This window comes from Meleagris gallopavo, chromosome 1 (assembly GCF_905368555.1).
Source record: "Meleagris gallopavo chromosome 1, MGAL_WU_HG_1.1, whole genome shotgun sequence".
Classification (NCBI taxonomy): domain Eukaryota; kingdom Metazoa; phylum Chordata; class Aves; order Galliformes; family Phasianidae; genus Meleagris; species Meleagris gallopavo.
Window position 1 is genome coordinate 171,083,708 of NC_139404.1, and position 14,046 is coordinate 171,097,753.

The window sequence follows — 14,046 nt, forward strand, 5'->3', positions numbered from 1 at the left end:
GGCTAGCATGTGATTGGACTTGATGACCTTTAAGGTCTTTTCCAACCTGAGCAATTCTTTGATTCTATGATTCTATCATTGACAACAGCATTAAATCTTTTTTGAAATATGCGTAAGATCCCATCTTTAGTTTGTTGGGTATTTTTTTGCCTCCCTTCACTTCATTTGAGTAAGACACGATTACTACATTCTGGTAAGATAGGGAACTGACTGTAAGCATATTTTTAGAAAAAATTAAGTTAGCATAGCCATTCTCATACAACTTGTTCCCTTTAGGATACAACTATATACATTTTCCATGACACTTGCAATAATGGAATCATAATCATACCAGAACAGAGTAGCTTTTTATAAAGTCAATAGTGCTGTAGTTGCAACAGTATCTTTGATGTCTGGCGCTCAAACTACCATGAAAACCAACTACCTACTTGGGTGGCCAGCCTTAAAAACAAACCAAACCAAACGGTGTTTTCAGTGGTCTCAAAGCTGTTGTAATCAAATCTAAAGTGTTCATATATGCTGCAAATCTAACTGTAATTTTATCATTGTTCTTTACTTATGAAAATGACAATCCTTGGTTAGAATTATCGGATGCTTTAGGTTGGAACAGATCCTTAAAGACAGCTATTTCCAATCCATTTTCAGTATTTAATACATGTTTCTACTAAAAAAACCCACAAACTTTTAACTTCATTTGTACAGAAATTACGTAATGATGGACACCTTACAGTTCATTGGATATTTCAAAACATGTAAAGAAGTGATTTAAAGATTATGACAATTTTGGTGATTACACTGTTAATAACTTTTTTTGAGAAAACTGTTTAAAAGAGATATTATTTGCTTAAACAAACTCATTGTAGTTTATCAAGGATTTTAGTGGGAAATAATGCAATTTAAGTAACACACGGAGAATCAAATGAGGTAAATAAGTTTAGGAGTTGTGCTTTGGACGTGTACTCAGTTTCTACACAATTTGCAAATACAAATGATCTGTTAGGAATTTTCTGTCAACGTAAGGATGAAGCATTTTGAAAATATTTCAATTTTCCTATCCTATAATGTTTTTATAAAAGTTCGTTGAGGTTTATATATAAGTTCTAATCCTAACATATAGTTACAGGCTTGAGGAGTTTTTATAATTCAAGTATTGTAGGCAGAATTCATCAAAGAAGCTGAAGGACAGAATAGTCATAAGGTTACACAAACAGAATGTTTGACAGTAGTATGAAATTATTGAAGACATCTTACTAACTCAGTGTTTATTTGTATATATCACTGCATAGCAAATGAATGCTTTCAGTTGCTTTTTACTCTGTAATAAAAAAACCAATAATTTCAAAATAAAAACTATCCACTCCTTTTTCTTGTTCTTGTCCATTCTCTCCCATTTATCAGTTTGAATGTTATTAACAGTCTTTATTTTAACACCACAAATAAGTTCCTATCAATATTCCTATCAAGAGTTTTCAGGACTTGTTCTTTATTACACAGAATACAAACACAGAAACATCTTCGCAATGCTTGATATTCTGTCCCTGATGTGATGAGCAATTTCATAGTTTTGAAAAATGCTTACAAGATAACTCTATGCATTTCTTATAATTGTTACCTAGGGAAAGTTTTGAGTTCTATCTGCTCTCCTGTTCAGAAGAAAAGTTATTTCCATTGAAGAGAGACTGAGAGGAGAGACTTTAGAACCCACTAGTCAGAGTAACCAATAATAAGTTTCAGGGCAACTCTGAAACTTTATGATTATATGGTATATACTATAAAGCACCAAGAAAAGCAGTTTTTGTAAGTAATGGCTGTTCCACATTTTCAGGAGGCCTGCCTGACTCTCAAATCCTAGAAGAAAAATAGTGTTGTGCATCATGGATATTATAGTAAGATAGTTAATTTGTTAAGACAATCAAGTTTTTCACTCAATAACATTCTCAAAAGCAATCTTTGATTACTTCCTAGAGTCTATCAACAGTTCTAATGTTAAATTAATTTTGTTCTGCAGAAACAGAAAGAATCCCTAAAAAGAAAGTAGGTATCTCTTCTTTTAGTGATGATCTCTGGTCTGGAACTCAAATCACAGTTTTTCTTCCACTTTCCCTAAGTTAACTCCTTTCTTTGCTTGGATTTAATGTGGTGAATATTTATGGCAGCATTTCTGTATAGGAAGGAGAAAGTGTACTAAAGTGCTATAAGACAAACTACATTGAGAATGGTCCAGCGAGAGGAAAAAAACACTTTCATGTGTATCCCATAACAAAATAGAGATATTTCTAATCTTATAAGACATGCTAATAAGAGGCTTAAAAGAGAATTCTATAAGCAATAATTAATCTGCCTACATAAAATAAGGGAAATAGATGAGAGATTCTCTTTTTTTTTTTTTTTTTTAATTAAAGCATGCACAACCACAACAATTATTTTTTACACAGATGTAAAAGATAAGAAATTTTCAAAGCAAATTGGCTTGCAGGATGGACACCTGTCATACTACGCAGGAAATATACTTCAAAAATCTCTCAGACCTCAAACTGGTAATGTATTCAGAAGTAAAGAAGAGTGATTATATGAGATGTGTATAGCTATAGCACTTGAAAGTTACCTGGGTTGTGGTAGTGGTCTGGATCTTCCGTATCTCCTTTCCTGCTTCTTTACCATCATCAGATCTTTCTGTATCTGATATTATACTTCCTGCATCAACATTAGGTACAGTTTTGCTACCAGAAGATTCTGTCTCAAGAGTTGTGGCAGTCATTTCAGCATATTCTAATCCTTTAGATGAGGAAGCCAACTCCCTCTCAGAAATACTACTCATTCCATCTGAAGTTGTGTGAATCTTGAACTCCTTGTCCTCTATTATACTTGAAGTACATGTTATATCTACACTACCCGTCATATGTGCAAGTAATCCCAAATCATCATTTACACCAAGATGCATCTGTGTGTCTTGCACATTAGGAATAGAAATATGATTACTTGAAAGTTCAGGTAGAAGTTTCTCCTCCTGACTAGGTATTTTGTCAAAGAGAAATGAGGTACTGTTAGTAGAAGGTTCATCTTTCTCATCAGCCAGAGTTATTAATGGACCATTATCTTTTTCCTCATTCTTCTTAATAATACCTACACTTCCATGAACATTGTTTTGGAGCTTCTCAACAGCAGCACTATATACATTATCTAGAAGTGATTCAACTTCTACAAGTGCACCATTTTCTCCAGTTACTAGTGTCTCTGGTGATAAATCCATATCATCAAGTTTTACTTCAGTAGCTTCTACCTTTTCAGCTTTTATATCAACTAAAAGGTCATGAACTTCTACATGCACTCCTCCTCCTGGTCTCTCAGCACTTCCAAGTACATCATCAGACACCTTTGTAGCCATGAGCAAGTCCCTCGTATCAGTACTGACAGGGTAATCTGTTTCACTTTCTGGACTTTGGCTTTGTGAAAGGTCTTCTATCTCTCGGATTTCCATTCCACCTTTTGCTCCTGTTGTCTGAGATGAAAGACCTGAGATAGTGCTTACATTACCCTTCTTCCCCTTTTTTATGTTTTCTTCCTCTTGCCTTTGATACTCTTCATACATTTTTGCTAGGTACTCCTTGTGAGCCTCATATGTGACCTTAAGAAAGAAGAGATTATGTGGATGAATACATGCTGTATCACACTGGACAAAAATTAACAAGAATCTAACAAATGCCACCTTGACATGTACGGAGATAGCCACCAGGTGGCACCAAATCACTTTAAATCTTAATACATTACTAGTCCCTGTGAGGGAGTTACCAGTATATAAAAACATCCAATCGTTTCTTACCTTGGAATGAGCTATAGAAAGAGTATCCACCCACACTCTCCAGCCTCCCCATTCATATTTTATTGCATGATACAAGAGAATACGGAATATGTTGTAAACCATCTCTGTGATCTTCTGCTCTTCAGAATTCTTAGGGTTAATGTATCCCAGAGAAAACATCCAGTCCTGCCACACTGAACACTGAAGTAAACATCTAAAGTGAAATAATTAGGTCAAAATATATCCAAAGAAAGCTTCTTTATTTTAATATTATGATGGTTAAAACAGGAGAAAAGTAACATGGTGCATCTACTCTGAAAGTAATTCCAATGATAAGAGAAAACCTAGAAAATACATCAGGGTCAATAAAAATTTAAATTATGTTCTTAAAGGAATAACCAAATACTATTTGTGGGATAAGGAAAAGTTACCACAGACATATTACATTAATTTTTATAAATTCCATTTAAACTGTATACAACCCTACATACAATATAACAGATTGCTATTACTCACAAGAGAACGATGAGAAAATACTGTCCACAGTGACATACCTTCTGTTTTCACGGCTATTACTAAAGAGTTTTATCATATCAGACAAGAATAAACGTCGAACTTCCATCAGCTCTGCACTTGGTGTGGAGTTTTTTAACAGTGTTGCCACCACCTTAAGAATCACTTTGAAAGAATAAATTAGTTACAATAACACATTTTAAAAACATTTGGTTTAAAAACAAAATAAATTAACATAGAATTAATTAAAATTAAATTTCAGCAATGAGTGTAAACAGTAACTGAAACCCAAACACACTTGACAGATGCTACTTATTATTCGTGCTTCCTGAGCCACATCCTTTCAAAGAAAATAAAATATCAAGGTAATATCTTTATTGTTCAAAAATAATATTAGTTCTTACTTGGATTCTGTATTTTCACTGTAGAATCTGGTTCTGGATGGGGTTTATGAACAACTTGAGTGCATACTTGTTCCGTCAAAATCTAAAACGGAGAAATTTATCATTTTTAATTAAATGCTACAGCATATCTTTTTATTATTATTTTTTAAAGTCACCATTTATCATAGCCACATCGTAACTTCATATAAAAAATATTGGGAAAATATTTTTATTCTTCAAGATAAGAATCAAGCTGATGTTTTAGATAGCTCAATAAATATTCTATGTGTGTTAAAGAGATACACTATGAAAAATGTAATCTCCGTGTTGTGCTTCATGTTTGACTTGAAATGCTATTTCTCAAAGAAGGACAAAGTATATTAGCAAGGCAAAGAGAATTGCCTAAGATCCTATTCCAGTGCTCACACTTTGCCTTAATCTCTTCAAAATTTCTGGCTCCTTAAAGCCTTTAACACCTGACCACTGGAGATAAAAAGGGTAGGTTTTTTTTTGTTTGTTTGTTTGAAACACTTGCAAATTGCTAATGAAGAAATTCCTATTAACAGAATACCTATCGTCAGATTGTATTTACTGCTGTTTGAACTGAGTATGTATTTGTTACGGTAAGCAAAATCACCATATTTGTCTCAGTTCAAAGATACACCAATTGTGTACAGCAACTCTAATATATGAACTGCAACACAGGTGTTGAATAAATACATCAGCTATATTTAAGAAAAACTCTAGTAGAATGTTTTATACTAAACAAAGATTATGGAAGTTTTCATAACAAGAATAAAAAGTGAAGCCGATTGATTAAATTTTGCTGTGAGCCAAAAATAGTTTTCCTATAAATTTCATCTGCAGAAACTGACTTAATGCTATTTAAATCAGAAAGCTGGTGAAATCAATAACTTATTCAGGTTTAAAATCCATTAATGGTGGGACATGTTAAAAATGCAAGAGTATTTCATTAAAAAGTTTACTTTTGTTTAGTTAAGATACTCTGTGTATATATTGAATGAGATAAATCCAAACCAACAATCAACCCTCCTATTATTGCCCTCAAAACAAACGTATTTTTTTTCCAAGAACTGAAGTCAGATCAGATATATTGTCTCTGCAGTAGCAATAAATGATAATAATAAACTAAAGTGAATTTCTAGCAGTAAGTAGATTATCTAAGCATTTCTGCTATGTTAACTTGGTATTAATTTTGCAAATCTGTGGTAGGATTCTGAAAGAGTTTGAAAATACTCATTACTCTTCAGAAAACTGCAGTTCTGATTTTAATGCTGCATTAAGAAACATGTCAAAATTAGGAATTCTCAGAATTGGAATGAAAATTTCAGAAATAAAGAAAAAGAGACAATAGTCAAAATTTGCCTGGGGAGGACACTGAGCAACATGATAAAACTTTAAAGTTAGCTGTGCCTTGAGCAGGAAATTAACCTAGGCAACCTCCAGAAGTTCCTTCCAAGCTAATTTTTCTATTCTGCTAACTTAAGAGAATATCATTTGAACGTAAAAAGATTTTAATAAATAATATATTTTTAAGAAAACTGCATTTTCTAAAAATATCCTTCATTCATAACCTTACTATTCACTGATCAAAAATTCTTTTCTGAGCACCATATATCCAAAGATATTTTCTTATACTCCTTCCATATCCAAACGTACTATTTCTTGAAAATGGGTTTTGTTTTCCTCAGCAGGGAGAGAGGAGTAGTCATATACTACATTACATAGGAATAGCCATGTGATTTGACATAATGACAAAGACAGATTAGTCTCCTGAAAATTGTCCCTGAAAAATTAATTAGTCTGTATTGAGGCAAAACCACTACGTTTTGCACCAGGCTACCTGTCACTGGTTCTACGTATGCAACTCTGCTTTGAAGAGTAAGCTAAAAGTTTCATGGTATTAATGCTGGATTTCCAAGAAATATATTTAAGCAACTATATAAACAAAATATATAATTAAATCATTTTACTGGTAATTTATATTTATTTTGAAATATACCCTTAGCTCATTCATTAATCAATAATCAAACTAATACCATTTGTAAACACAATATCTTTGAGTGGGTTTTTGCATGTTGATGTTTAATATAGAATGCAAATGCTTGCTTGTAAGAGAATATTTAAAATAACTACAACAGTCCATGGGTAAATCTTTTGTACTGCTGTGGTCCCGTGGCTCTTCCCTAACTATAAGCTAACATAACTGAAAACTTGAGCTTTGAAGTGCATTTGAGTTACAAGTAGTCACTCATGCATCTTCCCAGTTCTCAAAGAACTTTAATCTGCTACATGCAGATTGAAAACAAGTGTGTATGGATGGATTCACAGCATTATCAGAAATGTATTAAATTAGGTGATATCAAAGTATGAGTGAAAACTGATATTGAGAGTCAGTAAGGTCAAATAGTGTGCTCAAAAATCATAAGATTCAAGACAAATACTTGTATACATGAATTGAAGGCATTTAGGTACTGCTTTTATAAAGTTCCTTCTCTTAATCCCTTAAACTCAGAGCAGAAAGTTGCTTTTTCAAAGTGACTGAAATTTAACTATAATACTTATAAGTCACATCTTTTCAGAAAGTATCTTTGTTCAACTATCATTTTACTACTAGCATTACTAGTTGAAAAAGAAACACAGCAATTTTCGAAAGAAAAAAGTTTTAGCATAGAAGAGCAGCTTCAAGTCTCTGATCTATTATTAGGATCTATTATATTGCCATATTGCTCTGTGTAAAACTATGAAGTTTTATAAAGAATATGTAAAAAGTATGACATTTCCAAAAAACAGTCAAAATACAGAATTGTAGAATCACAAAGGTTGGAAAAGACCTCCAAGATTATCCAGTCCAACTGTCCAGCTATCACCAATGTTTCTCAGTAAACCTTGTCCGTTAGTACATCATCTAAATGTTTCTTGAACATCTGCAGGGATGGTGACTCCACCACCTCCCTGTACAGCCCAATCCAGTGCCTGACCGCTCTTTTGATGAAGAAAGTTTTCCTAACGTCCAACCTGAATCCCCCTCGCCTAACTTGAGGCCATTCCCTCTCATGCTATCAGCATTTATGTGGGAGAAGAGGCTGATTTCCCCTTCTTCCCCCCACCAGAACCTCCCTTCAGACAGCTGTACAGAGTGCTAAGGTTTCCTCTGAGCCTCCTCTTCTCCAGACTGAACAATCCCAGTTCCATCAGCCGCTTCTCACAAGACTTGTGCTCCAGACCCCTCACCAGTTTCGTTGCCCTTCTCTGGACACGCTCCAGGGCCTCAATGTATTTCTTGTAGTGAGGGGCCCAAAACTGAACACAGTACTCCAGGTGCAGCCTCAACAGAGCTGAGAACAGATGGACAATCACTTCCCTGCTCCTGCTGGCAACACTATTTCTGATACAAGCCAGGATGCCATTGGCCCTCTAGGCCACTTGAGCATACTGCTAACTCCTGTTTAGCTGAGCGTGGCAAAATTCTGAGCGAAAGCGATCTTTCTTAAAACTTCTATCTAAAATTTTCTCAGATGTCTTGAAAATCAGAATATTGCAAAGCACAAAAAGTATTAAAAGGTTGTATAAAAATTTAATTAAGCCATACATTTTACCATAGAGATTAGAATCTGTATGTTTAATAATTTGTACCTCATAAAGCGTATTATATGTTGTAACGGTCACTGTGTTTGTATGCAGCATCAACCTTTCTCCAAGAAGAGTGAAAAGACTGTGAGTATGCATGATTTCAACCTTTCGTCTGGAAGAGAAAATAAAAATATGCCAGCTTTGTCTAAAATATTAAACTAAATGCAAAAAAACGAAAGCTAAATATTTCCATGTTGTACTGAAGAGTTTTATAATCAGCTATTCTGTAAATATTATGAATCAAACATAATTTCTTTCCCAATATGAATGCTATTGCAGTAATACACAAAGATTCTCAGTAAGAAATTGTGTACTTAGGATGTGCTTTTGTGTTAAAAAAATTGGCCCAGAATTCTCATACACCATAATCCTAAAAAAGTATGAAATGCAAAGTGATTCAGGTGAATTTTACAGTCAGGACCAAGAAAAAATATCATCTTAATAAGTTGAAAAGAATGCAGCTCACATCAGTGAATTCCATCTGTCCGTAAAAACCACTATTGTTTAATGAAATACAGCATCATAAATATAATACTTACTATACATTTCATCATTATATCTATCTACTAGTATAAAAATACAAAATAAAAATATTCAGATTAATTAGTAATCCACATGAAAGCATTATAACAATATAAAAGAAAATACAGTGAAGTTTCCCAATTGCTCATTCAAAAGTTAACAAAGTCCCTTTTTCCTGATTACTGATCATAACACCACATATTAAATTACACCGGGCTTAAATTACACTGATTTGTCCTAGAATTTTTGAAAGTAGTATTTTATTTTTCAAATATCCATAAGAGAAAGTGGCAACATCTTATAACAGTGTGCACTTTTCTGCACAATGAAGAGAGACTTATCACAGAATCATTTGAGTTGGAAGGGATCTTTAAAGGTCATCAAGTCCAACATCTCTGCAATGAACAAGGACACTTACAACTAGATCAGGTTGCTTAGAGTTCATGAGTTATAAGAAAAACAACATGTATCCAATCTTGTGAGCTATGAGGTAGTGCACGGAAAACATTTAGAACAAGTATATCTAATCATTGCAGAAAAAAACATGTTAAACAGCATATATAACACAGGCTAATACACTGTGTATCTATATTTTGCTGTATTTGAGATTATATATATTTTCAAATAGAATATTATAAACGTAAAAGCACATATAACTCTGTTTTAGGAAGATTTAAATGTATAGATTAAGAAAAAAACACAAGTAAAGGACTGTAACTGTTTTCAGTGATGAAGTAGGAAAAGTCAAGGAGGCAGAGAAGGAAAAGAACAGGATTTTGCCTACTTCAAAGGTTAGGCAAAGTAAGCTATCATCACAGATTACAAAGAAAAATCAAGTAATTTAATTAATGTCCCAGCACATCACTAGTCACTTCTCCAGGTAATCAATTACTTTCACTCTATAGCTTAATTTGCACAGAATATCTATGAATGATAATTGTTTTTTCATGTATACATTGATTATTAACATTGTATTGTTTCAGGTTTCATGAATTATAACATCTCTTTATGCAATCATGCTTTAGCATATTAAAATAGAATTGCAACAGAATGCCTGTTTCCTATAATATGAAATAAATTTAAGTAGTTTATAATTTTATGTGATTTACATTTTTATAATTTCTTAGAATATCCTGTATTTGACTACAGTTTTATATAACCATGCATATGAAGATGTGCGTGTGTGCACAAATAGGCACATACCACAGGCATTAGCTGTGAGATATGAAAATGAGGAGGATTTTTACATGCTGAAGTTGACCATAAAGTGAACATTTACCAATAACCCAGAGGTTGCGTTTTTGTTTTTTTTTTTCCTAAATGAAAGTAACAAAATATTCAAAGATATCTTGGAAGATGCGGAATATACAAATGGATTTCAATGAAAAATAAGTTATTTAACTTAAACTCTAGTTTGCTAGATATGTCATAAATGAATTAAACTAATGTACTTATTTGGAAAAAGGCCTCAAATCAAATCTTCAAATGGTGTACTTTACTTAATCCAACTCCAATTAATTTGAATGATTTTCACTAAGTAATGTTAGAAAAGTCCTTTGAGATTCTTGAGTGGTCTAAGAATTTGCTTTATCAATTCCCAGAATTCTACTTGGCTTGCTCAATCCCAAAAGAAAATCCCATTTGTGAGCGTGTTCTCAGTTAACTGTCTCTCAATTATGGTGTCATACTTTATTGACCTTACTGAGACAAGTGTGTCTAGCAATACTGCACTCTGGCTGACCTCAAAGCTTCTTTTCCTACTATTGTTTTATATGATGAAGTTCTACTGTGAAGAGCACTGCTAATTTCCATCCTACACACTGGAATATTTTAATACAATGGAGAAAGTGAGCAGCCCCAGGTTACACAGTACTGTATTACACAGTACTTTTTTATTCTTTTTTATCTCCAAATGAGGAAAAATGAGACTCAGTAAACCTATTTTGTGACACAGGCTCATTTTCCATGTGACTATTTCTTCCTTCCTTTGGTGCAGAGGCATGTTCTTATGTGCTTTTTTTTAATTGATCATCTACTTATTTTGTTTACTTTCCTTTCTGAACATTTCCCAGTGGAATAACTTATTCTATTCAATTTTTCCCATCAGTATAAAGCTATTTTTAAGTACTGCCCTGACACATTTATTGTAATCACACTGAAAATCTCAGTCGCAAAGTTTTGATGACAGTCACATATTTCCTATTACCTTTAACTGAACATATAATTTGTTAAAACATATTTTTGGAAAATGTTTTAAAATAATTTTAAGGTTTAATTTTAAGTATATAATACATTTGCCAGATAATCAATCTAACTTTCAAACGTCATTATAGGAACAAGTTAACTACAAGACTTATTTTTTTTTAGCGTATAAATACATCAACTGCACATTATTAAATAAAAAACCTACCAAGTTTAAGTTATTTCTGAAGACTATCAAATTAATTAAGATAATTATGACAAAAGGACAAGAACTGTGAACTTACATACATTACCACAATAATTTTAAATTTACACTTACTTATGACCCAAGTGTTTGAGAAAATATCCAAGGACTTTCAAAGCTTGCACCCATATACTCTCACTTTTGGAAGCCAAAAGTTTATAAATTACTCTAAAAAAGGAAAACAAATTCAATATTTTAAACATCACACCTACAACTTGTTTTTCACTGAACAATAATATTTTATAATGAAGTTATGAAATAATAATAAACTCAACCATTTACACAAAATGAAAGGATATACTGAAAACAATAAGCATAGCATAAGAATTTGATCACAAATTCTTGGGGTCAGAGGCATGGTGTCTCGTCACTCAGTTCAATGCTTCAGAACAGAAAGCAAAAACTTCCCTAATGTTTCTATACCAGAAAAATAAAATCAAAGGCAGGCTAAGCAGCTGTGGCTCAAGACAAAGGGAAAAAACTGGAACATAGTCACATCTTGGAGTTTCTTGTAGTACCTGGATGCTACAGAAAACAAAAAGTAACTTGTTCGCTTGTTTTGCTGTTTCTGCTATAGAAAAATAAACAGAAAAAAAGTGTCCTAACTGTGAGTACGAGTATTCCTGGAAGTTTTGTTTCAGCTTGCGCTGAAACAGTTTTAAATACAAGTAGTTGCATGAAGCTTTACATACCTTATAGTACTTCATAGTTGAATTTATCAGTAATAACCATTTTTTCTATTTTAAAAAGTCTCTTTTGTTTTCCAAAATAGTTTCACAATAAAATAAAAATCTACAGTAAACATTAAATTATTAGCAATAAACACTGAAAAAATGCATTACCAAAGTAGGTATTAAAAAAAACCACCAGAAATACTGCTTGTCTGGTAATGATCAGCTACTGAGTCTATGAACAATTACATAAACATATAAATTCCACAGATATTTTTAAAAATATTTTCAGAGAAAATTTAAGAGGGTTAAGGCATGATTTCTCTCATCTTCCTCTTCTTCTCCCTAAATTATGTAGAGCATTCAAAGATAGAGTATTCAAAATAATTCTGAGATAGATACTTGGCTTTTTGATGCTTCTTGCTAATTACATATTCTATTTGAGACTGAGAAACAAGTACAGCAGTTCATCTACCTTCAAATATGATAGTGATAATCTCAAGAGGAAATCTTCCACCTTAGAGATATCAAAACAGTCTATTTCTGAAGTTATAGCTTAAATAAGTAAAATTCTTGAAAAATCATCATGTGTGATATTGTGAAAAAGAAGGAATCTGGGGAGTGATAATACTGAAACTGCTTTTAAAATATTTTCTCACTTCACTGTCTTACCGTATCCCATTTCTCTGATCAAAGGCAGGTATCATGGATGCTGGGTGTTCAGACATCAGTGCCACCAGCAGCTGCAGCACATCATGAATATTTTCATCCTGTATGACAAGCACCAATGTTATTCTACAAACTAACCTCAACAGCAGGCTTCTCATAGAGATCATACAATTGATTACAGTAAAGGATAGGTAATTACAGAAATATACCTCGTGCATTGTTAGCAAGTAATTTAATATGCTCTGCAGTTCATCTTCTTTCACACCTCGATCCTGAAAAAATGAGATGGGATATTTTTTCAGAGAAAATTCACTCTTTAATGCTCAGCCTAAGAAAAACTTGAACTGAGTCAAATAATCCTATAAAATTACTACTTAAATTCAAAGAGCTACTCCATTTTTTTCCCTTTCCCTTATCACATTGGCATATATGGTATAAAATAGCCTGAAGTAAGCCTTCTATTCTTGCTAGATACAACTCTTATACTGTGGGCCCTCAGATGATATCAGCTATTGTTGTCACTCCTCCAAGCCCCACCACAACACCAGAAAAAATTATTGGAATAAGCTGGGGCAGAAAATACTGTTTTCCAGACAAGTCTCAAATGGCAGATTATAACTCAAAGACCATCTGTAACAGAGAGAAAGAGCCAGAAAGAGTCCTAAACTTTTCATGCAGCAGTAGGACCTGAAAACCAATAAAGCAATAACTAACTTAACAACTTCCACAACCTTTTCCTTTGATCTTTCTAGTATCAATCTATTTTCACATAAAAATGAGCTCAAGTACCTGAACAGTTCTGCAGTATTACATATTATTTCTGGAAGTACTTTTAATAAAATATATATATCTCAGTTTGGCGAGGTTAATAAGAAATATTCTATGGATTTGCTACCCTTATGTTCATTGTTAGTATGTGCATCAACATTAAAATTAACCAGAAACAGATGTAATACCTGATAGGTAGCACATATTTACTACTCTGGAAGAGCTTATTACTAAAAAGAAAGAACCTATATAACAGTCTCAAAGATTTCCATCTGGAATAGCTTATTTTACCTTCAATATAAGTTGTTTCAGAAACAGAAGCATGAATGCTCTTAGTGATATGATTTCTTTCTGTGAGGGTCGAGGACCATCTGGAAGAAGCAAAATATACCACATTTAAGTATAAGCTAATTTCTTTAATAACTGCAGCTTCTTCAGAAAAATTGCAGTTCTTAGAACAGATTTCATATTTTATTCATTATATAAGAGCATATATTTGCAAATGATATCATTTAAAACCTTACAGAATTACATTTTACAACACTATATAACTTGAGCACTGTTTCATTAAAAAAAAAAAAGAAGAAATCCATATATGTATATATAGATCTATGTATAAAT

General features: G+C 32.8%; 1 protein-coding gene across 12 annotated transcripts in view; it reads right to left on the minus strand.

Annotated features, from left to right (window-relative positions):
• NBEA (neurobeachin) overlaps window positions 1-14,046 on the minus strand; it is a 469,696-nt gene that overhangs the window by 323,663 nt on the left and 131,987 nt on the right. For all 12 annotated transcript variants that reach the window (XM_085216030.1, XM_085216022.1, XM_085216029.1 and 9 more), the window contains exons 14-22: window positions 13,717-13,796; window positions 12,867-12,929; window positions 12,661-12,758; window positions 11,393-11,485; window positions 8,353-8,461; window positions 4,717-4,798; window positions 4,354-4,477; window positions 3,821-4,013; window positions 2,606-3,625 (exon numbers count right to left, since the gene is read on the minus strand). In XM_085216030.1, the coding sequence (XP_085072156.1) occupies window positions 2,606-3,625; window positions 3,821-4,013; window positions 4,354-4,477; window positions 4,717-4,798; window positions 8,353-8,461; window positions 11,393-11,485; window positions 12,661-12,758; window positions 12,867-12,929; window positions 13,717-13,796 (1,862 nt within the window). The remainder of the gene's footprint in view (window positions 1-2,605; window positions 3,626-3,820; window positions 4,014-4,353; window positions 4,478-4,716; window positions 4,799-8,352; window positions 8,462-11,392; window positions 11,486-12,660; window positions 12,759-12,866; window positions 12,930-13,716; window positions 13,797-14,046) is intronic.